Here is a 26,898-nt window from a genome sequence, read left to right on the forward strand (position 1 = left end):
ATGGTATTATTCAGAAGCCTTGCCTTCCTCCTAGTCCTATACCTGCTGCAGGGGTCCAATACTTCCTTTGTTCGGCTGAATAACAATGGCTATGAAGGCATTATCATTGCTATCGACCCTGGGGTGCCAGAACATGAAACACTGATTGAACAAATCAAGGTAAGAAAGAAATGAGATTTTCTTCTGTTTAAATAATAGAGAAGGGGGAAAAGTGAATAGTTAGTAATTATGATGGAAACTTCTGAATGCTCCAGGAAGTTTAAAAACATGGTGCGGTGAGGACAATGCTGGAATAGACAGTGGGGCCTGAAGTCTGTAGACGGGGTACTCCCCTGTGTCAACATAAGACCAAAGACAAGGCAGAGGGCCTCCTTGATCCTCAGTTTCTTCATCTGTAAATGAGCAGTTGGACTTGTCTGTTCTGTTGTTGCTGTTTTTTAATTTATTGATTAGAGAGGGAGAGAAACATTGATCTGTTGTTCCACTTATTTATGCATGCACTGTTTGATTCTTGTATGTGCCCTGACTGAGGATCGAACCCACAACCTTGGCATATCTGGATGATGCTCTGACCAACTAAGCTACCCAGCAAGGGCTTAAACTTGTCTGTTCTTTAAACAATTATTGAATGCTTATAGCAGGACAATAGTGAATGAGAGAGCCCCTTCCCTAAAGCAATGTACATTCTTTTCAGACACAGATAATTAAAATAAGTAAATGTATAGCAGGTAGTAAGTTGCTATGGAGTCAAACAAATCAGCAAAGAGGGGTAAGCAGTGTTGGTGGGGCTGGGATAGGGGAGAATGTGGGTTACTTTTTCATGTAGGGTGGTCAGGGAAAGCCTCACCATTGATGTGACCTCTAAGCAGGAACCTGAGATGAGTGAGGGAAAAGCCCATTGAAAATCTGAGGTAGGGAATAGAGGGAGAAGCAGCATGGAGGTGACTGCATGCTTGTTGGGACCAAGGAAACAACTATAAATAAGGAGGAAGAAGGGTAGGAGAGCTGAAGTTGGAGAGGTAGCAGGGCCCAGACCTGTGGAGAGATTTAGGCAGGAATCTGGAAGGATTCTGAGCAGAGGAGAGGTGTGCTCTCTTGTGTGTGTTCTAGAATCACACTTACTAGTGGTGAGGAAACTCGGTAGAGGGCTTCCCCTTGTCACTAGTCCTGTATAAGCTCTGCACAGCACAGAGGTGTAGAGGGACACCAGGTAGGAAGCTGTTGTAAGTGAGAAGTGATAGTGACTAGGAACAGGGATATTCTGGTAGAGATCTTTGATGTAGTGTGATTCTGAGCATATTCTGAAGGTATAGTAGACAAATTTGTTGATGGTTTAGATGTATGTGGAGTCGGGGAAAGTAGAAGGGAAAGGAAGGAGTCAAAGACAACTTCAAGGGCTTTGGCCTATACACTTTGGAAAGATGGAATTATCAACAGGAAAGGGGCAGATTTCAGTGATTATCAGCTGAGCTATCAGGAGTTAGTTGGGGACTTTTTGAATTTGACATGCTTATTAGATACCCCCGTAGATGGGATAGGAATCAGAGTTCAGAAGGAAAACCTGGGTGTAGATAAAAATAGGGGAGTCATCAGTGTGTAGATGAAATTTAAAGACAGGAAAACAAATAAGTTCATTGGGTAGTGGGCACAATAAAGGGAAAGACTCCAGAACCGAACCAAGAACTGTATTCCTAAAAGTTCTTTCAACTGCAACAGTCCTTGTAATAATGGGACTGGTTGCCCTGCTGGGTGTGGCTCAGCGGCTGAGCATGGACCTAGGATCCAGGAGATCACAGTTTGAGTCCCAGTCAGAGTTGCGGGCTCTGTCCCCAGTAGGGGGCGTGCAGGAGGCAGCCGATCAATGACTCTCTCATCATTAATGTTTCTCTCTCTCTCTCCCTCTCCAGTCCTCTCTCTGAAATCAATAAAGATATATTTAAATAAATAAAAAAAAGGGGGGGGGGACAGGCGTTACAGCCATGTAAATGTGTTTCCACTGCCCCTACATCAACAACTACTAATTCCTTATATTCAAGTCTTCCACTACTGTGTCCTTACACTCACTGTTTCAGCCTTCATGGGTGCTGTTATCCAGCAGATGCTGATAAGCATGACCTGAATTGTAAGCAGGGGATTCTGTGGCTGCCATTTATCACTCATTCTGTATAAACTCTTGCGGCCTAGTGATGTTCACTTACTAACGCCTTTTGAATGCCCGTGGGAGATAAAGATTCCTGAACTAAAGAGCACAGGCTTGAATAGCAGCTAATCTAGCTGATTCTGAATGATTACTTCTTAGTGTCCAGGGACAGTCAATCAGTTTCTAATACTTTGGAACCTCAGAAATCAGTATTTAGAATTATTTGTAAGGGTAAAAAATATGCTAAAATAGTTCTCTACTGAAAGTGTTACTAAAAATTCAATTGTTAGTAGACATTCCTAGATTACACCATGTTTTATGACATTCTCTCAACCCACTACAAAGTCCTTGCACGTAGAATAGCAGACAACCATGTAAAACACTATCATCCACATTATACAGAACAGAAAACTGGTATTTGGAGAAATTAAATGATTTTTCAAGGGTTTCCTAAGTAGCACAATCAGAGTGGAGATCCAGTACATGGGCTTTGAAGATTTACTTACAGACCCGAGTTTGAGTTCTGGCTTGTGTAAGATGACAAAAATCACTCTTTTTTGTAACTGGTAAACCAATAAATGGACATAGCCTTACTCATGGGATAATATCTGATCACAACAAAATTTATGATGAACCAATTCATAATTTATGACCTGAGATGTCAAGTGTCAACTTTCCTTATTCCTGTATTCACATCTTTTTAGTTTGAGAGTACTAATTTTTGGAAATACTGATATCTTAATCTTCTTTGATCCAACTAGAATATTATAGGAATTCAGCTAAACAATTCAGAATGATTATTATAGGAATTCTGCTTGAAAAGCCTGCAGGAACAAATTATTAGCCACCCTAGTATAGAAAGTTTTAGCAACTTTCTAACATACGATACAGTATTATTAACTATAGTCACTTTGTTGTACGTTACATCACCATGACTTATTTATCTTATAACTAGAAGTTTGTAACTTTTGACCCCTTTCACCCATTTAGCCAATTCCCCCAACCCTAAAGCCTCTGGCAGCCACCAACTTGTTCTCTGTATCTACGAGCTCAGTTTTTGTTGTTGTTGTTTTCTTTCTTTTTTGATTCCATATATAAGTGATATTGTACAGTATCTGTCCTTTTCTGTCTGACTTACTTTACTTGGTATAATGCCTTCTAGGTCCATCCATGTTGTTGGAAATGGCAGGATTTCCTTTTTTTGTGGCTTAATAATATTCCAGTGTTTATATATACCACAGCTTCTTTACCTATTCATCCATCTATAGACACTTAGGTTGCTTTTATGTCTTGGCCACTGTAAATAATGCTGCAATGAACATGGGGTACACATGTCCTTCTGAATTAATGTTTTCATTTCCTTTGAATAAATACTCAGCAGTGGAATTGCTGTATCAAATGTTAGTTCTATTTTTCAGTTTTTTCAGAAACCTCCATACTGCTTTTCATAGTAGCTGCACCAACTTACATTCCCACCAACAGTGCACAAGGGTCCCCTTTTTTTCACATCTTTGCCAACACTTACTATTTCTTATCTTTTTTTATAATAGTCATCTTAACAAGTGTGAGGTAATATCTCTTCCTGGTCCTGCTTTGCATTTTCCTGTTGATTAGTGTTGTTTAGTAACTTTTTATGTGCCTGTTGGCCATTCGTATGTATTCTTTGGACAAATGTCTTTTCAGATCCTCTGCTCATTTTTTAATCAGATTGGTTTTTGTTCTTGTTGTTGTTGTTGTTTGTTTGTTTGTTTTTGGCTATTGCCTTTGCTTTTGGCGTCAAATTTTTAAAAAATCATTGCCAGGACCAATGTCAGGGAGCTTATGTTTTCTTCTAGGAGTTTTATGGTTTTTGTATATAGTTAAGATAGTGGTCCACCATTCTTTTGCATGGGTCTGTCTAGTTTTCCCAACACCATTTATTGAAGAGACCGTCCTTACTCAACTGTATATTCTTGGCTCCTTGGTCATAAATTAATTGATAATATATGTGTAGGTTTATTTCTGGACTTCTGATTCTGTCCCATTGAACCGTGTGCCTGCTTTTATGTCAATATCATACTCTTTTGATTACTACTACTGTGTAGTATGGTTTGAAATCAGGGACTGTGATGCCTCCAGCTTTGTTCTTTCTCAAAATTGCTTTGGCTACTCAGGATCTTTTGTGGTTTCATACACATTTAGGATTGGTGGTTCTATTTCTGTGCAAAATACAAGTGGCATTTTGATAGGGATTGCACCGAATCTGTAGATTGCCTTGGCTAGTACGTACATTTTAACACGATTGGTTCTTCTAATCCATGAGCGTGGACTATCTTTCCATTTATTTCTGTCTTCTTCAGTTTCTTTCATGAATGTCTTAGAGTTTTAAGTGTACAGAAATTTCACCTCATTGGTTAAAATTATTCCTAGGCATTTTATTCTTTTAGGTGCAATTGTAAATGGGATTGTTATTTTAATTTCTCTGATAGGTCCTTATTAGTGTATAGGAATGCAACATATATATTTTATATTGATTTTGTATTCTGCAACTTTACTGAATTCATTTGTGAGTTCCAACAGTTTTTTGTGTGTGTGTGGTTTTTTTAGAGTTTTCATATATAATATTATACCATCTCCAATAGTGACGGTGTTACATCTGCTTTTCTGATTCTGATCTCTTTATTTCCTTTTTGGCCTAATTGCTCTGGCTAGTGCTTCCAATACTGTGTTGACTAAAAGTGACAAGAGTGGGAATCCTTGTCTTGTTCCTGATCTCAGAGGGAAAGCTTTCATTTTTCCACCATTGAGTATGATTTTAGCTGTGGGTTTGTTGTATTTGGCCTTTATTGTACTGAGGTATATTTTATCACAAATGGGTGTTGAATTTTATCCATCTATTTTCCCCACTAGATAGCAAGCTCTAGGGCAGGGCTATTTCTCTTATTAACCATTGTATTTTGGGGTTCAGGATACTGAACACTATGGGATGACATTATTTTCACCTTGAGAACAAAGCAACAAGTTCTACTTGTGATAAAAAAGCTGTATCTCTACTATAAATTTTTCCATTTATAGGAGGCTGTTGTCTACTGGATTTATGAACAGCAATGATATCACCCAGTTTTATCACTATGTGTAGAGCACTTTATACTTCATTTCGTGTTTATGCCAACCTTAAAGACAGGTAGCAATAGTCCATTTAAGAGATGAGGAAACCAAGCTTCAGAGCATTATATAATGGGCCAAAATCTATCAGCTAGAAAGTGCTAATGCCAGCACTGGAAGCAAGTAGATGACTCCAAAGTCTATGCTTCTTATTGTATTACATAATTTCTCTTAACACCAAATAGAAGCATTTACCTTTTGATGAAGAATTATACTCAAAACCTTTAAATGAGCAAGGTTAAGCTATAATTTTGGACTGAGAGGTGGCAGAGTTGGAATTCTGAGGCAGAGGTTGTGCTCACTACTTAGATGCTTTTTCTATCCACTCTTGGTGTGGGATGAACCTCTGCCCACTCAGTTCGCTGTCACTTGGCCATTCTCACACATTTTTTCCTTTTATAATAGGACATGGTGACTGCAGCTTCTACTTACCTGTTTGAAGCCACAGAAAGAAGATTTTTTTTCAAAACTGTATCAATATTAATTCCTGAGACTTGGAAGGAAAACCCTCAATACAAGAGACCAAAACATGAAAGCTACAAACATGTAAGAGTCAAAAAGCTTCTCTCAAAATATTATATTTTCTGGTGCTCCTACATTGAACTGCAAATTGATTGTTTCAGTTTTCTGACTAAATGTTATCGTTTCTATTCCTGATGTTTTAATAATCTTTTTAACCATTCTCAGGCTGATATTTTAGTTGCACCACCCACCCTACCAGGGAGAGATGAACCATACACCAAGCAGTTCACAGCCTGTGAAGAGAAAGGAGAATACATTCATTTCACCCCTGACTTTGTACTTGGGAAAAAACAAAATGAATATGGGCCAGCAGGTAAGAATTTAGGTTAACATATATTTTGCAACGATTCCAACAAGCAGCTGTGTACCCAGGTGACTTGTACAAACACGAGAGCCAAAGCCTATAGGTTCAAATCCTGACTCCACTACTTATCAGCTCTGTGTGACCTTGGACAAGTGAGCTAGATTCTCTGTGCCTATTTCCTATAAAATGGTGACCAGAGGAGTTCCTTCCGTATAGAATAGTTGTGAATATTAAATTAGGTAATCCATGGAACTGTTCTCAATAGAGCGTCTACAGAAATTTGAACAAAGGGCAACAATAATAAATCTTTTTCTTACAAAACATACTTTTCAAATCTTAATTTTCCAGTTCTCCACAGCTGGATATTAATCAATCACATGCCACCTTGATGGAAGGCACATATGTGAAAAGCTGAAAAGAGCCAAGATGACAGTTCCTGGCCAAGAGAAAACACTCATGAGCTGTAGTTGCTGATATTATCATTCGACCTATTTGGTTGAACTAAATGTGCTTGTCTGTTGGCGAACATTTTTACCTATAAAAAGAAATGGCAATTTCATCTAGTTCAGTCTAAAAGTTACGATCACTGTTCAAATGAACTTAAAGCACATTATTTCACATGTCATTACACAGGAAAACATTCCTGAATCCACATACCCCAAGATCACCTCCCCTTCTTCCATTGTCCCTTCAATGAACATTCATTAATGTCTCTTATTTCTGTCACTCAGTTAGCCCTGGCTCTCATCATTACCTGAGCCTGTTTCCCACCCCAGTCCTGAAAGCTCCATCATCTCACCCCATCTCAATCGTAACTCTCCCCCACACTTTTGTCCCACCATGTGTATTCTCCTTGGCGCCTCTAATCTTTGCTCCCTTCCAGCTATAATTCTTTCCCTGCCTGGCATGTCCAGCAAAATGTAAATAGCTCAATTCCCTCACCACTCTTATCCTTATGTTTCATTCAACTTGCCAAATCCTCTCTATTTAATTTCCAGGTGGCTTCCTTTTGCTCCTATTAATGTTTCCAAGATTGCGAAAGAAAATTACAAAACTAATTGGTATCACTTCAGAAACACGCTTTTCAAACTTGGTGAAGCCCTCAGCGCTACTCATCCACAATGCTGTGCTTGCATCTTCCCCACACTCTTTCTCATTTCTAGGAAGCTGTACCATTTTTCTCTAGCCACTTTTTTCAATCCCATCAATCAACAGATGACTTGCTTGAGAAACTAGAACCCCTACTTTCTTCTCTGCTTCCAAACTTATGCCCACCTGCACCTGTCTTAGGCGAGGAGGATTTTCTCCAGTGTTTGGAGTTAATACCCCAGCTGAGGCCCTGCTCTTTCTCACAGGCGTCTCCCCACGCTCCTAGATGGGAGTTTCTCCTAGAATGCCATACATGCATTTGGGGAAAACTCACATTCTGAAAAACGATGTTTTAAAGCAACACAGCTCTTGAAAAATCAGATGAAGAGAGTCCTCAAAATATATGCAACTTGTAATAACAATAATACATACCTGGAGTGATCATTTGACCCAACCTGGCTGTAGCTCCTTTTGGCTGGAACTGCCATCATAGTAGACATTAAAAGTACACACACGTAGCCCTGGCCAGGTGGCTCAGTTGGCTGGAGTGTGTACTGTTCACCAAACGGTTTGTGTGTTTGATTTCCGGTCAGGGCACATACCTAGGTTGTGGGTTCAGTCCCCAATTGGGGCCCCTACGGGAGGCAACCGACGGATGTTTCTCCTTCATGTAGATGTTTCCCTCTCTCTCTCCCTTCCTCTCTCTCTAAAATCAATGAATATATTCTTGAGTGAAGATTTTTTTTAAAAGAGAGTGGACCACAGGTGTAGGAAGTTTTAAATTTTCTTAAAATTCACCAAATTTCTGATATGAGGAATTTAACTGATGTGAAGGTTTTTTACCTTCTGTACAGAAGGTTATATATAATTTCACAATCACTAGTCTGACTCCATTTGCCTAGGAAATCTTAAATCAGTGTTTTTTAAGTTTAATGTGTAGAGGAATAACTTAGGGATCAGAGTCTGATTCAGTAGGTCTAGAGTAGACCCAAGATTCTGCCTTTCTTGTTGGCTCCCAGGTGATGCTGACAGTGCTGGGTCAAGGAACACATTTCGAGTAGCAAGGACTTAAAGCAGAAACACAACTTTTGCATAATACTGACATTGTCCTCTGATTTTCAGATCTCATGAGTTTGAGTTAGATAAACACATGGTAGCAGAACAGACTATATTTCCACCTTCCCCTTCTCCATTTCTATTTCCTTTGAAGTTTTTCCTAATATCGATAAAACAGTTTCTACTTTTTTCTTTCTGCATTTGAAGCTGTGGATGTAGCTTTATTCTTCCATTTACCCTGAAATTCTTAGAAAAAAAATTTTATTCTGACTTCCTTTCTCTAAGTCTATCCTAGAAAGGCATATATCCTACTCTTTTTATTTCCGAATACCTACTATAGTGTTGAACACAGAATTAATAATAATTATTTTCATATAATCACTTCATTTAGATATCCCCATCATTATATCTGATCTATAGCAGTGTTTTCAATCTTTTTTTCATTATCAATCCCCTAAGGAACATTTATAGACACTTTTAACATTTAATTGTGCCCTCATGAAATTTTAGTACCACAAATTTTACATATCTGTTTATATCATTAGTAGGAGTGAACTTCTTAGAACCAAAAACCATTGTAATATCGAAGACTTTTGTTCCCCACCCCCAAGAACCAAAACGTAAAATCCAGTCTATTCTGTCCATAGCATATACATACATACACAATAAATGTTTCATTGATTTAACATGTTGTAGAATAAAAAAATATATTATATACCATATTATGGTTCAATATGCTATATACTTTTTCCCCCCCAACAAAAACATAAATATTGGCAATTATTTAAACCTAAATAGAATTATTTTTACTTTTAAAAAAAGCATTTCTTAAAACATTTGAAGAGAAAATTTTGTCACTTGATCATATATTTGAAATACTTTCCCACAGGCAGACTGCTTGTCCACGAGTGGGCCCATCTCCGCTGGGGAGTGTTTGATGAATACAATGACAACGAGCCTTTCTACAGTGCTGCGTCCAAAAGAATTGAAGCAACAAGGCATGGCCATTTCTATTTTCTTCAGTCACTCCAGGCTGTAACTTTCTATTTTCCTTAGTTTGATTTATATTTATTTGAAATGCCAATCGTTCATTTTGTCCCCATGCAGATAATAGATGTTATATCACAAAACAGTGCTTTTCTGTTTTGTTTTTGTTTTTGTTTTAGACAATGTTTCTCAAAGTAGCTGGTTGCCCATTTAAAATACACATAACTTCAAGAACATTTGGAAGCCAAACTGACATATGTTTATACCTCTCCACCACGGCTACCAGATCTCATTTACACGAAAGTTGTGCTCTGAGTAAAGGGTTGTACTATATGCTGGGAGGTGAAAATTATTTACATTACACAAGAATGAAACAAAGGTTAATAAATAGTGGTAACTGCAGGCTGAGGGGGGAAAATCAACCAGCTTCAAGGAGCCAAGACAGGGATTTCCTGGGATTTATAAAATTCATTGTAAAAATACTAATCTAACATCACAGTCAGTAACAGACAATCCTCTTGGTTTGAGGTCAAGAGAGAAGAATGGTTGGAGGAAATTTATCTAATATTGTGTGCCATCAGTTTAATCAATCTTAGAGGCTGTGCTGGGGCTGGAGACTTATCAAAAATGTACAAACTCTAAGATATGATTACAATGAAGGCTTTTTATCAGCCCATAGCACCAGCTTCAGGACACACATTTTAGACATTACATTTATTTACATCATATTTCCCCTAAATATCTAGTTTATACTGCAGAAAATTCATCGCGATTGTTAATGTAGATAACATTATATTCACTGAGTTTCAGGGCAATAGAAGCATACCTATATGTAGGAGACTCTTTAAATGACTGAAGAAAGCTAGTCATTTCCCCTTAAATATGACCTGGAAACACATCAAAAAGATGGGATATATTCACATGCCACCGTATTTGTTGTAATCACTGCCACCTGTGGCCAATTCCATGCACTGAAACATATGTCTAAAATGCCTCCACCATTCTTGGCTGTCCTAGGCTGTACCTCAGTCTTTCCTTCAGGCCTCATTTCACTTTGGATAAAAATGCTCCTTGAATAATCAAAACACCTGTAGTTATGCCACATCCCATTCCTTGGAGATATGTTTTTTTGGGGGGCGGGGGGAGAGAATCAGTGAAGAACTTTAAGCTAAGGTGGTACCAAGAATAGTTTCATAAGTTGCCTTTCCCAGATGCCTGCAATACATTTACTTCCACAAGGCTACCAGAAGAGATGTTTGGGAAAGGGGAGCCTACAGTCATTAGTGTAAACAGGTCAGCAACAACTTTTTAATCTCAGCAGATAACTCAGCCATTGCATATACTAGGGATACCATTTAAAACTTCCCTCTGAAATTCCTTGGAGAACTGCTCTGGTAGAAATCCTTAAACTTTGCTGTCAGATAAGAATAAAAACCTTGATATAAAGATCATTGTGAATAGAAACACTTAAGATTTTTTAAAAAAATGTTAATGGTCAGGTTGCATCAAAGACTAACTGTCACTTATTTTCAGGTGTTCCACAGGTATTACTGGTATGAATAGAGTTTATAAGTGTCAAGGAAACAGCTGTGTATATAATAGATGCAAAATTAATTCTACAACAAAGCTGTACGAAAAAGGTTGCCAGTTCTTCCCTGATAAAGATCAAATTGAAAAGACATCCATAATGTTTATGCAAGGTATTACTTCTGTAAGTATGCCAGTTATTACTTCATACAGTGTATTTATAATCAAAGGACGTGTTATCATGTTTATAAAATATCCATACAGGTGAACTGAGGGATTAAATGTATTAATATAGAGTTCTTTGAACACTGGCACACAGGAAGCACTCAATTAGTGTTACTTGTTATTACTACTACTGAAAATCCACCTTAGTATTATATGATTCCTCAATGAATCAAATTTCATTAAATAGCCTATTTGCAGAGTGGATTTTTTATTTTTATCAAATATTTAGTTGAATTTTTAAATGCATCATATATCAAGTTTCTTTTCCCCCATCTTATTAACCTTTTAGGTTGTTGGATTCTGTAATGAAAACAACCATAACCGAGAAGCTCCAAGCCTACAGAACAAAATGTGCCATTCCAGAAGCACGTGGGAGGTGATCAGCAAATCTGAGGATTTAAAGAACACCACACCTATGGTGGAATCACCTCCTTCACCTGTCTTCTCATTGCTGAGGATCAGAGAAAGAATTGTGTGCTTAGTTCTTGATAAGTCTGGAAGCATGGGGGTAAGTTCATGGGCCCATTTTTCCTAGATATGGTGACTAGTGAATGACTGAATGCCTAAGAACTCTCTGAACACTACCTTCACTTGGATTGTTCTAAATTGCATGGTGGCATAAGTCCCATCATGCCCTATGATCATGACCTCAGGAAGGGCAGTGGGTAATGTAATGAAAGCAGGATGACGGTAGAGTTTAAAAGATTTAACCTAAAAGTCTTTTTCTTTGTTTCAGAAAATAGAGGGCTTACTGAGGAGAACTTTTAGGGCCCTTAGTAAAGATTTAGTTAGAAGATTAGAATGAGAGATTGAAACATGAAAATATTTTCTTACCTGCCCCCTTTATCTACTGGAAATACTTGATAGACATGAAGATAGAGAGGATCGCTGAACTCCACTTGGAGTCAGTCTTATTTATCATCTATATAAATGACTCTTTGTGACCAAAGATATAAACAAGAAAGCATCACCATAAGGAAGCTATGGTCAGATTCAGCCACTCATTCCTTCTACTATCATTTAGTCATCGGTAGGCATTGTGCGAGGCCCTAGGACTAGAGACCCATGTCCTTGAAGGGTTCACAGTTGCACAGAGAAGACTTTTCCTTCCCCATTACCGAGTTAACTCCTACTCCTTCAAAATTTGGTATAGGCACCCACCTCCTCCAGGGAATGGGCTGGTCTTCCAGGCTGGGCTAAGGCTCTTCTGCTGGTCTCCCACGATAAATTGTGCAAACCTCTATTACTGTATATTATATTGAAATTTCATATTTCTCTCCCACTAGACTTGGAGCTCCTCTAGTTCTTGGAACCATATCCTCTAGAAACCATGTCCTCTAGTACTTGAAACCATGTCTTATCCATCTTTGTCTCCCTTTTGCCTAGAACAGTGTTTACCACATATAAGCGCTCAATAAATAATTATTGAAATAAATGGATTTACAAAAGAGTAGACGTAATGTGATAAAGCACCCAGGAGAACGGCACATTTGAGACAGAACTGAGCATGCTGAAGATCAGAAAGAATGTATTCAACAGGTGGGGGATGTGTGGTTCCAGAAAAGGGCAGAGAATAATCCACAATAGCACAGGGCTTCAGTAAGAGCATCAGTGCCAGACACCAGCACATAAAAGTGTTTTAGGAAGTGTCATTAGAAAGAGATGAAAGAGCTTAGTTTAAAGGCAAAGCAAAGTGGCAGAGAAGCTTCAAAGATGGGGATATAGAAGTCTCTTGCTATGCCTTGGATCTAGGGATTTCAGAAAGAAATTTGGGCATGTGTTGAGGAGAAGTACTACAGATAAATTGGTGTTGAGGGACTGGGAAAGACAAATGTCTGAAGAGACTTACATCCTGGATATTCACCCAGGTAAAGGGATGTGAGTCTTAATGGGTTACCAAAGAACCAAGGCCAACTAATCCACTGGTGAAGAAAGGGTGGGGAGAGGTTAGGAGCAGAAGTAGGAACAGAGTGTCTCAGAATTTAGCCGCAGCTCAAGAAAGTTTTAACTTTTGGGTTATCTAGTCTCCAGTGGAAGGGAAGGTTTCAGTCTCTAGCTGGAGTCCATGACGGTCTGGATTGATATTGTAGGACATAGGGAGTGGTTTCATCTCCATAGCCCAGACGTAATTAAGGATTCTCTAAGATGTGAGGCATCACCCCTCAATTCCAACCCACCCCCTGAACCTTCACCTGTAATTTGGGTGCTAAGCAGCCAAGAATCACTTCGAGTTCAAAGCCTGTGTTCCTTACTACACTCTATGTGTTCCACGGGACATGGAACTACGGTTTTTAAATTTTATCAATTAAAATGTTGCTGTTTCTAATAACACCGATTACTAATAATAGAAAGCTCTTAACAAATCCTGTTTACTCACTTTATGTAGTCTGCTATTATTTTCCAGTCAAAACCAATTGGTTGTTTTTCTTGCCTTTTTTCATTCAGAGCCTTAATCGCCTAAGTCGAATGAACCAAGCAGCAAAACACTTCCTGCTGCAGACTATTGAAAACGGATCCTGGGTGGGGATGGTGCACTTTGATTCTTCTGCCAGCGTTAAAAATAAGCTAATCCAAATAGTAAGCACCAACGAAAGAAACACACTCTTGAACAGCTTGCCTACGGCAGCAGGCGGGGGAACGTCCATCTGCAGTGGAATTGATGCAGCATTTCAGGTGAAAATCATACTGCACTTATAGTTTGTTTGTTTGTTTGTTTGTTTGTTTGTTTGTTTGTTTGTTTGTTTTTATTATTAGGACATTTTTCTATTAGTGCTGCTGTACATACTTGCTCACTAATTTTGACGTAACCAATTCTAAGAAATACAGAACTAAGAACATAAAAAATTCACTTGATTTTCTAAATGGGTGAGTGAATCAATGAATAAACTGATGGATAAATATATGACTATAAAAATGCCACTGGATTATAAGTCCAACAAAGTCAGGGACTTTGTGTTGTTGTTCTTATGGTCATTGTTGTTGTTTTTAACTTGCAATAGTCGGTGCTCAATAAATTTTAGTTAAATAAGTAAGTGTGATCAGGTCGCAAAAGTCATTAACTTTGAAGGTGATGAAACCAGTTGGATGGTATGATTCCACTTTGGGCCGATTCTCATTTCAGTTTCTGTGACAATCCTAACTGAGCAGTCTATTAAGCAGCTGTAGCAGGGACTGTCAGTCACGGGGTAAGGAATACCTGTGACACCAGAGTCCTGGCTGCTATTTACGAGCTATTTGATCTTATGCAACATTTTCAGTACCTTTGGACTCTCAATGCCTTATCTATAAAATATAGGCAAATCAGAGTGTCTACCTCATAGGATTATTATAAGAATTAAATGAAATGATATGTTTACATACTTAGAAGGATATTTATTATATTACATAGTAAATATATAATTCACAACTATTATTATAAACCTTTATTCCCCCCCAAGTTGTCATCTTGAGTTTATAATTAATATCAAATGTGTCATTTTCCTGCTTAGAAATCTTCACTCTCCCCTCACGGTCCATAAAATTATATTTGGATTCCTCAATCGGATATTCAAAAAGTCTGTCACCCCCTCCATAAAACTGCCCTCATCTCTTTCTAGTCTTTTGCTCTCAGTTCTCCTCTCGGATTCTCTGTGTGCTAATACCCAGCGCTCGCTCTCCAAGCCCACCTTGTACCAACAGCCTTCTTACCTTTGCCCAGGCAATTCTTCTGCCTAAACTGTTTCCTTCTTTCCATGTTTGCATGTTAAGTTTCTACCAATTCTTCAAAATCCTTTTTTCTTCGTGGAGCATTTCCTGCTATTCCCAACACTATTCGATCTCTCTCGTTTATGAATTGTATGGCATTTTAGTGTAGCTTTCAAACATGAAGTCCTAGATTAAAACTCCAATGATCATTTACTAGCTTGTGACAGTAAGCACAACCCTTCCTCTCTGTAGTAACCGGTTACCTCATCAGTAAAATGGGGTAATGAAAGCTAGCACATAGGGTTGTTCATGTTTGAGTTTATTCAAGATATATTTATTGTAGGAAGTAGGGGGCAAACATAGATTCATTTATTCAACAAATATTTATGTGCTAAGCAAAGCTTCTCTGTGGTGCATGCAGTTTCTGTGGGGAACAGATAATACAGGGATTGATCAATGAACAAAAACAATCATTGTAGATTGTGCAGATAGTGTTGTGAAGAAACCAAACAACGTGATGGGATAGGGGAACTGGGAAAGGGGGAGGCCTGCTTTAGGTGAAGAGGCCACTGAGGCCCTCTCTAAAGGGTAACATTTAAGCTATGGTTTGAAGGGTGAGAAAGAGCCACTGGTTCAGGCAGAAAGGAAAATGCAAAGTCCCTTAAGAAAGAGGTGGGAAAGGAGAGGATTATTCTAAGAATTGATAGAGCTGGGGGCACAAGAGTGTGACAAATGAGGGAGCATGCAGGGCAGTTGGCAGGTAAATAATGGCTAGATCTTTCCAAGCTTAAAAAAATAAGAGGTTTTTATTTTATTTTAAGCACAACAGAAAGCTACTGAAGGATTTTAAGTATCAGAAATTGATCATCAAATCATGTTTTTGGAAGATGACCCTGGCTGCCCTGTACAAAATAAACTGTAGGGAGTAAGAGCAGTGGTAGGGTAGTGGTCCAGGGACAGATTGGGAGCTTGGACTTGGATGACATTTGTATTTTATACAAATGACACATTGTATAAAATACATTTAACACTTAGCAAACGTTCCAGAAAATGTAGCACTATAATTCTGTGTTGTTTCTCTTGCACTGTAGAATATATTAACTGTGTCTTTGTCACTCATCTCTCTTATCTCCTCAGTCTCTCATCTCTACCTCAATAAACATTTTACAATTTAATTAAATTCTTTCCAAGAATACAGAAACCATGTAGTTCCTGTTGAATCTTGGGCAGCCAGGACAGTGATTAATACATAGTAAGTGCTCAGCGGATAACTAGTACAAGAAAGGGAGCGGTGTAGAAAAGAGAAACCTACTTCATCTTTGGATCTTCATTTTGCAACAAAATGTGTAGGGGGAATGCGATGGGGATGCTGTATAAATGCTGTAAATGTAGAAAAGCATTTCCTGTTTCTCAGTTTGGTTTTAGTGCATGTCAAAGCATATATATAAACTGCAATATATATAATAGTCATTATTTGCCTTAAAACATGCAAAAATTTAAATGAGGCTGTTCTTGTTCCCTGGCCCCAGTTTATCAGGGATTTCTACATTCCAAACCCTTTTCTGCAAATCTACACATACCTTCCCTCCAGGTCCATGAAAGCCACTGATAAATCTATCACATTTTCCTCTTGCCTTGTGCTCAGTTTCTCAAAATGGTATGCCAAGAAGCCACTACTTAATAAACTTGTCAGAGAAGGTGAAATATAGTTGCTATCCTCTGACAAATTCTCTTTATCCTGTTTTACAGGGGCCTAGATTCAGAAATCTGAGTGTAAACTTATTGTTTTTATAGGAAAAGGGTTCCAGCCACAAATAGAATTCCACCTCAATAAACATAGTTCATGGATTCTCTGAGTACCACCAATATACTTGGTTTTGTGCTTGTTACTTTTATTTATTTATTTTTATATATTTTTATTGATTTCAGAGAGAGGAAGAGAGAGGGAGAGAGAGAGATAGAAACATCAATGATGAGAGAGTCATTGATCAGCTGCCTCCTGCACACCACCCACTGGGGATCAAGCCCGCAACCCGGGCATGTGCCCTGACCGGGAATCGAACCGAGATCTCCTGGATCATAAGTCAATGCTCAACCACTGAGCCACGCCGTCCGGGCCTTGTTACTTTTAGATGTAAAATAAAAGTTATATAGCAAGATCACTCACTTTGACCTGCTTAGAACTTTCTATAACCTTTCTCTATAAGCAGACTGAGGGTTCTGTAATTTGAAATAATTCTTTTTTTAATGTTGAAGTGGTTTCTAAATGCATTTAGCTGTCTATGCAACATATTTTATACACTGAAGGCTTGTCAGTCAAAAAAAGAAGAGAAATATTTAATGCCACACTCTGCAATTACATTTTTGGTGTCTGATTAACCTGACTTCCCCAGACTGAGATGTCACTGTTACTTAACCCAAGTAGGATGTTCTAAAGTCCTGCCCCACATAACTCCATTTAAGCAAATATTCCTTAGAGCAGATGGACAGAAAATACAGACATGTTTAAGTTCCCTTAGGGGTTGCTGATTGCAGAGTCTATAACCTTAAAACAGAAGCTCTCTCTTCTTCGACGCAAACTTTTGTTTATTTTCTCTGTCCACTTTTTCTAATCTCCTATAAACCTACTTGACCTAGGAACCTTTGGTAATCGTGCTCTGATGATGTTTACAGGTAATGAAAGATGCAAATGGCCAGATAAGTGGATCTGAAATAGTGCTGCTGACCGATGGGGAGGATGGTACTGCAAAAGTATGTGTTGATAAAGTGAAAGAAAGTGGGGCCATCGTTCATTTTATTGCTTTGGGACCATCGGCTGATCAAGCAGTCATACAGATGAGCAATATAACAGGTAAAATATGACCTGTATATTCCAGTCCTTTAACAGCAATGAGTAGGTCCAGAGACTGACAGCTCGACTTCTTTGAGCTCTGAGGGCCCTGTGCCCAGAGGTAAACCAGACCTGAGCTCTGTTTTCAAGCTGCTCAGAGTCCAGCTGGCCGGAGAAACAAGTAAAAGTCGTCATCAGAGAGCACAGTCGGATAACATCCCTCCCTAACAGGGGTCAAGCACGACGCAGGCAGAGGAAGCCGTTCATTCTCCCGGGGTTGTCGCGAGCCAGGGAAAGAAGGCATGAGAGACAAGGCAACTTCTGAGCTGGGCCTTGAACAAAGTTGAATTTCTCTAGAGGACAAGGGGTAGGAAAGATGATCGGGCTATGAGGAAAAAAATCATGCTGGGATGATGATGCAGGGCCCACAGAGGGAGAGGAAGAAATCCAGGAGACAGAGCTTGCTCAGGCTGTGTGTGTGTGTGTGGGGGGGGGGGGGGGGGGGGGGATTCGCAGAGGCTCAGGCTGAATAGAAGCAAATAACAAGAAAGTGTCTATCTAGATAAACATTTATGCCAGTAGCTGTTATCTTAGATACAGAGACGTGTGATGAAAATGGACTACATGTTTTAAGTGCCTTCTTAAATATATAGTAGAGAGTACGAAATTCAAAACTTTATGAATATCAATTATTATATATATTGAGCCGGCTTCTGATGTTACCAAATATATTGTTGCCTTTCAAATGCGTAGTTGCACAAACTCACATCCTTTCTAAGTGCTTTCGTGGCCATTGTAAAATTTATTTCTGTCCCAAGTGGCCCCCAAAAGTAGTGCTATTTTGGACTTGTCTCCATTGCTTACTATTTTTCGATCTCCTCATTGCCAGCTATTGTCAGGATACCTCAATATAGAAGCACTTTCTGATTCTGATCCACTGTGGCTGGGAAAACATTGTTAAGAACTGTATCATAAATAAAAACAAATAATTCCCCTAAAGGGTTGTGTGAAGTCTGTGAGCTTTAATACATGGAATTTTAACATCTTTTTAAAAATTTTATTCTATGATTATTTGATGCATTTCAACCAGCTGAGCTTTCTACAAGTGAAGCATAAAGGGAGCTTACACTTTCCGGTTATCACATTTTTAAGTTAACATTTCAGAGTTAATGTTTACACCTATCTGGTTTGGGTCTATTTTAATAATATATACTGAAACTATTATTTTGTTTACCCTGGTTTAATCTTAAAACCACTAAATTGTCATAAATACTTCTTTTCTAGAAAGTAATCTAGTAAATGTAATTACATTTTAGGAGGAAAACATTTTTTTGCCTCGGATAAAGCCCAGAACAACGGCCTCATTGACGCGTTTGGGGCCCTTGCATCAGGAAATGCCGATATCTCCCAGCAGTCTCTTCAGGTCTGAGCTCCCCTTCCTCGGGTTTTTGTGTTTGCCTTTAGCCATAACCAAGAAAAATAATTTGTTGTTATAAGTTTTTAGTTCTATATTTTTCTCAAAGTGAACTGTTAACTAAAATCCAAACTTAAGTATGAAATAGGAATTATTCTTTACCTATGGCCAACTTAAGCACTCAAGCAGTGAAGTGAGTCGTGAAATAGCAGACATATTCTTTTTCATTTCACCTAGAGTTTGGTTAACAGGTAACAGCAAAATGCTAAATTTTCCATAAAAAATAGACTCTGTCCCATCATGCAGCATCTATTTGTCTATAACTGCATAAAAAGTATCTCCCGCTTCCAAGATTCCTCTCACCTGCACTGCTGTGCAATAAATTTAGATTAGGTGAATGAACCCAAGAACCTGGCTTATAAAGGGAAGTTAAGCGTCTTGGGAAGAAATTTACAAAGAAAATGAATAATCATTACAGATCGAAGGCTTCGGGCTTTCCTTTATGTCTGCAACCGCTCTTTTTGCTGGCTTTCGATGTTACTCACCTCTCTGCTGAATTCAACTCTTTTTTTCATTCGTGCCTAAATAACACTCTCATTTTCTGTTACTTAGATTCAACAACTTTGACTAAACTTGGTTCTTCATTCATGTCCAATGTAAAATGTTAACATAAACTATTTCCCTGAAAGCACTGTTTACAAAACTCTGTTTTGATCCTTGGGCATTGCCACCAAGCCTATCGCGTGTCACCTTGTGTGAAGACTTACCTGCCGTCTTCCAGCTCGTTAGGCCTCTGCCTACGTGGAAACCCAGCGTGGTCCCCCCGACAAGCCTGCTGTGCTCTGCTCTCCAGCAGTGAAGAGCACACAGGTTACAGGACGCAGGATTAGGACTGTATGTGCACACTGACGCACAGATCTGGCTTGTAACTTCACCTTGCAGACGGATTCAGGATTGGCCCGGGGTCAGCTTGGCAGTGTGTGGAGAGTAAACAGAAGGAGCATAGACCTTCTGAGGGTGTCAATCGGGTTGACCTAGAAAATGATGCTACTGCCATCTGAAATTGACAAGGGGGGGAGCTGATTTTGAAGATATGATTTTATGTTCTGTTTAAACCTTAGTAATGTTTCGTGGATGGTGGGACATTAAAATGGAATAGTCCAAAACAATTCTAAATATAAGAGCAGGATGTGGAAAATCAGCCAGAAAAGAGATATTTGCCTACAGGAAATGCTCAAAGTTTTTATATGTATTTATTTATTCATTTATTTATTTTAATTTATCTTTATTGTTTTAAGCATTACAGATGGCCCTCTTTCTCCCCATTACTCCCCTTCACCCCGAATCCACCACCCCCAGGCCTTCCCCAAGCTATTGTCTGTGTCTGTGGGTTATGCACTTATGCATATAAATTCTTTGGTTTATCTCTCCCCACCTGAAGGGGCAAAAAGGTTTTGTTCTGCTCACTTAAAACGGCAGCCAGAATGCAGGGGAAAGGTTGCTTCCCATTCATTGTACCCTGGTGCTACTGTGGAGCCAGAGCTTTCTAACGTTCTTACACATTCCTGATGGGGAGTCTAAAAAAGTCACTCACATTCAGATTAACTTGATAATAATACTTTGTCCACTCAAAGACATGTCCACTTAACATAGGATTGAGATTTTTGTCATTGCAATGGTGTTTCGATGGTAGAATTCACTCTCTTCTCTCAGTGCTGACCTGGAGGTATTTTTGGTTTCGGGCTGGGTTAGAGTAGAAGTGGAATTTCCCATCGTTTCCTGAAATTACACATCTGTAGAAAGCACTCTCTCCGTCAGTAAAGTGCACTGTACTCGACTAAGAGCCATCTGCAAAGGCTTGAAAAACTTCCCTTGAGGCTCCTCTCAAAGAAAGACCTTCACTTCTCAAGATTCCCACCTTCATCAACATCCTTTTGCCCTATTTACACCCTTGTTGGACGTGTTTATTGTCCAGGGCTACTAACTCTAGGATGTTTGAAAAATTACTTGAAGATTTCACATCAGAAAAATATCCATGAATGATTTTCTCATTACTTGCTAGTCCTGACCTTACTGTGTCTCCACTCAAATACTGTAGCCACCACCAATAAGTATTTTCTTTTAGGTCATCATGAAGATGGGTAAACTGAGGGTAACTCACACACACACAGACACACACACACACAACATACACACACACACTGTACAGCTAATTCCTCTTTGACATAGCACCCTTTAATGCTAAAGTTTCAGTTGGATGTTTACAAAAACAACTTGGAATAAATAACACAGCCATGTCTCCAACCATAAAAACCCATTCTCTTGCTCTAATGCTTTTATTATACTCTGTCCTTTCCTCAGACTCTACATTTCCACACTTTCTGACTAACGACTCTCACATCCCAATCAACTTTCAGAGAGATCACAAGCCTAAGGGGGTATGCCCTATGTAAGCTTGTTCTCAGGCCAAAAACTAAGGACTATGTTAAAATAAAATAAAAAAGAATAAAGAATAAAATTATTCTTTTCTCCAGTCACTAATTTTAAAAAATATATTTATACAGCTTGAAAGTAAGGGATCACAGCTCAGTAATAGTCTCTGGATGAATGGAACTGTAACAATCGATAGCACTGTGGGAAAGGACACATTCTTCCTCATCACGTGGGAAAAACAGAACCCCGTGATTTTTCTCTGGGATCCCAGTGGAGCATCAGTACAAAATTTGGTACAGGACTCTGTTTCCAAAATGGCCTATGTCAGCATTCCAGGAACTGCAAAGGTAAGCAATCAGCTTTCTGATTTCCACACAAAGCTGTGCAACATTGTTTAATACCATAAATATGAGTACCAATACTTGTATCATCTTCAAAATTAAGATAAAATGCAAAGTACATTCTATGCCTAGATGGTCCTGAAAATTATGGTGGCAAGAAAAAGAGAAAAGAACTTAGGCATTAGGAGGAAGGAAGAGAAGGGAAAAAATTAGGCTAAGAATAAATTTGAGGAGGCAATGTAGGGAGTCTGTGCAACTTGGTGTGTAGATAGTCATTCCTTATTAGTATTTCCAGATCATAGAGTAAAGAATAAAAAAAAAAAAAATCTATGAACTCTGAGGTCAGAGTAAAGACAAGACCGAGGTAAACTTTCCAAAACTTATTTTTCCCCATTGAGATTTCACAAAGTTTGGACCCTGTGCATGACAATAGCCAGGATGCTCTGTCCAAATTGCCTCGACTCTCATCCTTAAAAAAAAAAACCCTCAAAAATTTCAAAACCATGTTGATTCTGCAACACATTTCTAAGATTTGTTTTAGAGCTGGATAATGGAAACATAGAAAATAGCTTTATCTTGGATACTTACTCTGTTACCTTTGAATTCTTAGGTGGGTGATTGGACTTACAGTCTTCAAGCCAAAGCAGACGCAGAAATCTTAACTGTAACGGTTAATTCTCGGGCAGCAAATTCTTCTGTGCCTCCGATCACAGTGAATGCTAAAATGAACAAAGAAACCAACAGCTTCCCCAGCCCAATGATTGTTTACGCAGAAATTCTACAAGGGTTTATACCCATTCTTGGAGCCAACGTGACTGCGTTCATTGAATCAAATAGTGGAAAAACAGAAGTTTTGGAACTTTTGGATAATGGTGCAGGTAATTTACAGGGTGTTTTTTTTAAAAAAAAGAATAAGCCTATAATTTCAAAAGTCAGGATATGTAATGGGTCCTGTGGCAGTGTGGGGGAGTGAGAGACACCAAGAGAATCCATGCAGATTATGAATGAAGAGCAGGGCCAGCAGAAAATTCTATCCAGGTAAAGCCTACAAAGTGATTTTAAGAGTTTTGCACACATAGTAATACTCAATAAATGTTATTTGCTGTCATTACTGTTTGTCATTTAGACAACCGATGTCTGTCACCAGATCAAAAGGTCTCATTCAGGAGACTGAGGACAGCATCAGGAATTCCAAACAAGGGTTTCTTAGGGGCACATCATCAAGAAAGTCTGGCCAGAGAGAGTGGAGCACAGCAGCCATAAGGGGTTGAGTGGTAGAACCGGGGCTCCCAGCAGGGAAGGGGCGACAGGCAAGAGTAATTCCCAAACTGCAAATATAGTCCTGGGAACTGAGGCCCAAGGGCAAGCAGAACTGCCACAAGAGAGGAGGGGGCATCACAAAGGCATCAGATACCAGGCCTGACTGGCAGGAAATAAGACACAGTGTTGGCCGTGCTGACTCCCTGGCCTGCATGGGTGAGTGGTGCTTAAGGACCTTTTCCACAGGTCTTTTGGGTTATTCTGAGAACGGAATCTTCTTTTGAGAGGTCAGTGAGCAAGGGAAAAAAACAATCCGATGGACATCTGACTCACCCCAGATTTCTATCAGTATCTTATGCAATGTAATTAATTCAGTCCATTAATAATCCTATCATCAACAAGGGTTAGCCCTGGGAAAAATTTAGTAGGTAAAATTATTCTTCGGTGCACTTCAGCGACTTCACCTGATACGACAGTATTTTCCTCAGCTATCGTCTAACTTCCGTTCCCCCAACCCCTTCCATGCTACATTAAAACTTACCTGCATCTTGTCATTTCTCAAGGTTTTACCAGGTGGCTACTTAGCTAATTTGGAATGCCTTTTCCTAAGAATAAATTGCTGATTATCAATGACTTGGAGAAAGAGTTCTTAAACTCTAGCCAGCGAAGGAATCGCCTGGAAGGCTTGTTGTGACACAGAATGCTGAGCCTTTCTTTAAGAGACTAAGAAATTTGCACTCCTAATATAACCCAGAGAGATGCAGATGCTGCTGGTCCAAGGACCTCATTTTAAGAACCTCTGTCTTAGAATGTTAAACACCCTGGGAGATGCGTGTGCAGTTTAGCTTCAGAACCCATGTTATCAAGAAATATACTTATGATACGGTATTCCTGAGCTCCCCCAGGTGTTTATCCTAATAACAGATGGGTGTTTCCACTATCAGACCAGGAAGTTAATGGATCATAGAGCAAGAGGTGAAAATTAAAAAAAAAGTGGTTGAAGGTTACATTGAAATAACTTGTAGGTGACTATGGTGACAATTAAATCCTATGCTAATGTACTTTTTCTTTAGTGGAGATACTTTTGATTTGAACAGAGAGATGTCTTAATTATGTGTTTAGATAAAGTAAGAGCTTCAAACAAACCATTTGGCTGAGAAATGGTAAGAAGAGCCCGGCCGGGCGTAGCTCAGCGGTTGAGCATCGACCTGGGATCCAGGCAATTGGGGTTCAATTCCCGGTCAGGGCACATGCCTGGGTTGCAGGCTTAATCAGTGACTCTCTCATCATTGATGTTCCTATCTCTCTCTCCCTCTCCTGTCCTCTCTCTGAAATCAATAAAGACATATTTTAAAAAAATATATTTAAAAAAAAATGGTAAGAAGAGTATTATAATAATCTGCATGTAAGTTGATAAGGTGAAGGTATTTATTATACACATAGGTATCAGTGTGTGTATATGTGTGTAATAATAAATATAGAATAAAATTACATAATATTATACATGTATTGTATATATAAATATATAGACCATAACTCAAGGATATCAGTTTAACAAGATACTGGTCGATAGAGCATAACAGAAATACTACCCAAGGGGTCAATCACAAAATAGGGAGCCCAATCTAAGGGATACTCTTCTAAGGGCCATATGCTTGATTTAGAAAATGCATATATTCCTTTTTCTTTGCAATAATAATTTATTCCTTAATTTCTATAACAAGGTGCTGATACTTTCAAGGATGATGGTGTCTACTCCAGATATTTTACAGCTTATTCAGAAAATGGCAGATACAGCTTAAAAGTGCGGGCTCATGGAGGAGCGAACGTTGCCACAAGAAACTTGAGGCACCCACCGAATAGAGCTGCATACATTCCAGGCTGGGTGGTGGGCGGTGAGTAGCCCGTGATATCTGAAACCCGTGCTGGCTGGAATAACTGTTAGTTGATAGGATTAAGGCTTCAAACATTTTACAACTCAGAGTATAGCTTGTCCCCATTTCCAGAATGAAGTTCTCAGTCATACTTGGGTTTGCCTTCAAATTAGCCTGTGCTTTGGTACAATGCCTGCCATCCAGTAAGCATTTAACATCAGCCATGAAATGACTTTGGAGAACCTTACCTATGGCAACAATAATATGCCAGATTTTCAATGAAGGTTGAAGGAAACAGGCTGATATGTTATGTACCTAAGCATAAGCAGAATTTAACCTTCAGATTACATATATTGTAAAAGATACATAAATGAGTAAACATTTATTTTGAATATTTTTATTAAGTCAAAAAAATATATTGAGCAAAATGATGATAAAGATTAAGAATTCATTCCTTATTAATTTCCCTTTGTCTTGTCTCTTACCTCTTTCAGGGGTTTTCTGTTGACAATTGGAATATAAACTGAAGTATTTATTATTCCTTAGCACTTGCAAAAGGGAGGAAGGGAAGAACCTGGCACAGTGGTTAGAAGGAAACCAGAAGCAATGTCCCCAGGTTTATTCCCAGCTTGAAGATAATTTGAGAAACAAAGAAATTCCATATGTTGAATTATGTAACATTATTCCCATTCAGGGCAGCCTTAATGCCTTAACAGTTCATTATCCAATTATATCCTACAATATCCTGGTCAGAATGCTAAAGAAAACAAGTTTTCCCACCAATTGGATGTTTTTGACTCAAACTTAGTAAAATGTCACTCTGTGTGTGTGTGTGTGTGTGTGTGTTGGGCAAAAGTAGGTTTACAGTTGTTCATGTGGAAAAATAATACGATAATTAATAAATAATACAAGAATAAACTCTGTTTCATATACTCACAACTGTAACCCTACTTTTGCCCTGCTCTTTTATATAAGGAGAGGACAAGTAGGATGGGGATCCAATTGAAAATACTAGTAGTGTTGCGCTCGTTGTAAACAAGAAAAATTTTAATGCAGGGAAAATTGAAGGGAACCCACCAAGACCTGAAATTAATGAAGATATTGGGACATCCTTGGAGAGTTTCACCAGGACAGCATCTGGAGGTGCATTTGTGGTTTCAAATGTTTCAAATTTACCCTTGCTTGACCTGTACCCACCAAGTCAAATCACAGATCTTGAGGCCACACCAGACGGGGATCTGATCCATCTAACATGGACAGCACCAGGAGACAATTTTGATGTTGGAAAAGGTGAGGATGAAGGGTCATGCGGCTTTGATGAGGTGAAAGATGCTCATGTAAAAGCAAGGGTAAAAGGGTGGGTGGGAGGAGAACAACTTTTAATTGATAACTCAGTAAAGTATTAATTTTATAATCTGATATTTTTTAATCAATCAAATATAACACATTTTAACTGGTCCTACTTTCAATCAAAAATGGTAGTAGCAACAGCAAAGTTTAAAAATAAAAATTCAGCTTATATTGAAATATTAGTAAGGCCTTGGATATGAGTATAAGCTTGGTACAACTAAATATTGTGAGGAGAATGAATAAAAAGAAATTTAACATGTCATGCTCTAGTTTCTAAACTACATGTAACTTTTTTTTTTTCTTAGTTAAACAGTATATCATAAGAATAAGTGAAAATATACTGGATCTAAGAGACAAGTTTGATGATGCTCTGCAAGTAAACACTACTCATCTGTTACCAAATGAGGCCAACTCCAGGGAAACCTTTGCATTTAAACCAGGAAATATCTCAGAAGGAAACGCAACCCACATATTCATTGCCATTCAAAGTGTGGATAACAGCAGTTTGACATCAAAAGTATCCAACATTGCACAAGTAGCTTTGTTTGTTCCTCAAGATCCTGATGAAAGTCATCCAAATCCTAATTCTGGAATTAGCATTTCTTCTTTGGTGTTGATAGTAGTTGGATCTGTGGTCATTGTTAGTATTATTTTAAGTGCCACCATTTGTATCTTAAACAAGAAAAAACATTCAAGCAGACCCAGTACAGGGTTCTAA

General features: G+C 38.6%; 1 protein-coding gene across 1 annotated transcript; it reads left to right on the forward strand.

Annotated features, from left to right (window-relative positions):
• Positions 1-26,898, forward strand: CLCA4 (chloride channel accessory 4). The gene is made up of 14 exons (XM_016220623.2): positions 1-159; positions 5,690-5,830; positions 5,972-6,119; positions 9,145-9,253; positions 10,776-10,953; positions 11,284-11,502; positions 13,440-13,667; positions 17,352-17,529; positions 18,825-18,931; positions 21,487-21,702; positions 22,307-22,574; positions 24,681-24,851; positions 25,887-26,120; positions 26,486-26,898. The coding sequence occupies exons 1-14, from the start codon at positions 1-3 to the stop codon at positions 26,896-26,898; spliced, it is 2,769 nt and encodes a 922-aa protein (XP_016076109.2).

The sequence above is a fragment of the Miniopterus natalensis genome, chromosome 9 (genome assembly GCF_054644295.1).
Source record: "Miniopterus natalensis isolate mMinNat1 chromosome 9, mMinNat1.hap1, whole genome shotgun sequence".
NCBI lineage: Eukaryota > Metazoa > Chordata > Mammalia > Chiroptera > Miniopteridae > Miniopterus > Miniopterus natalensis.

Coding starts and splice junctions, on each gene's coding strand:
- CLCA4 (XM_016220623.2), top strand. CDS start 1: ATGGTATTATTCAGAAGCCTTGCCTTCCTCCTAGTCCTATACCTGCTG. Junction 21,703..22,306: donor GCATTCCAGGAACTGCAAAG/GTAAGCAATCAG, acceptor TTGAATTCTTAG/GTGGGTGATTGGACTTACAG. Junction 24,852..25,886: donor TCCAGGCTGGGTGGTGGGCG/GTGAGTAGCCCG, acceptor ATTTTAATGCAG/GGAAAATTGAAGGGAACCCA.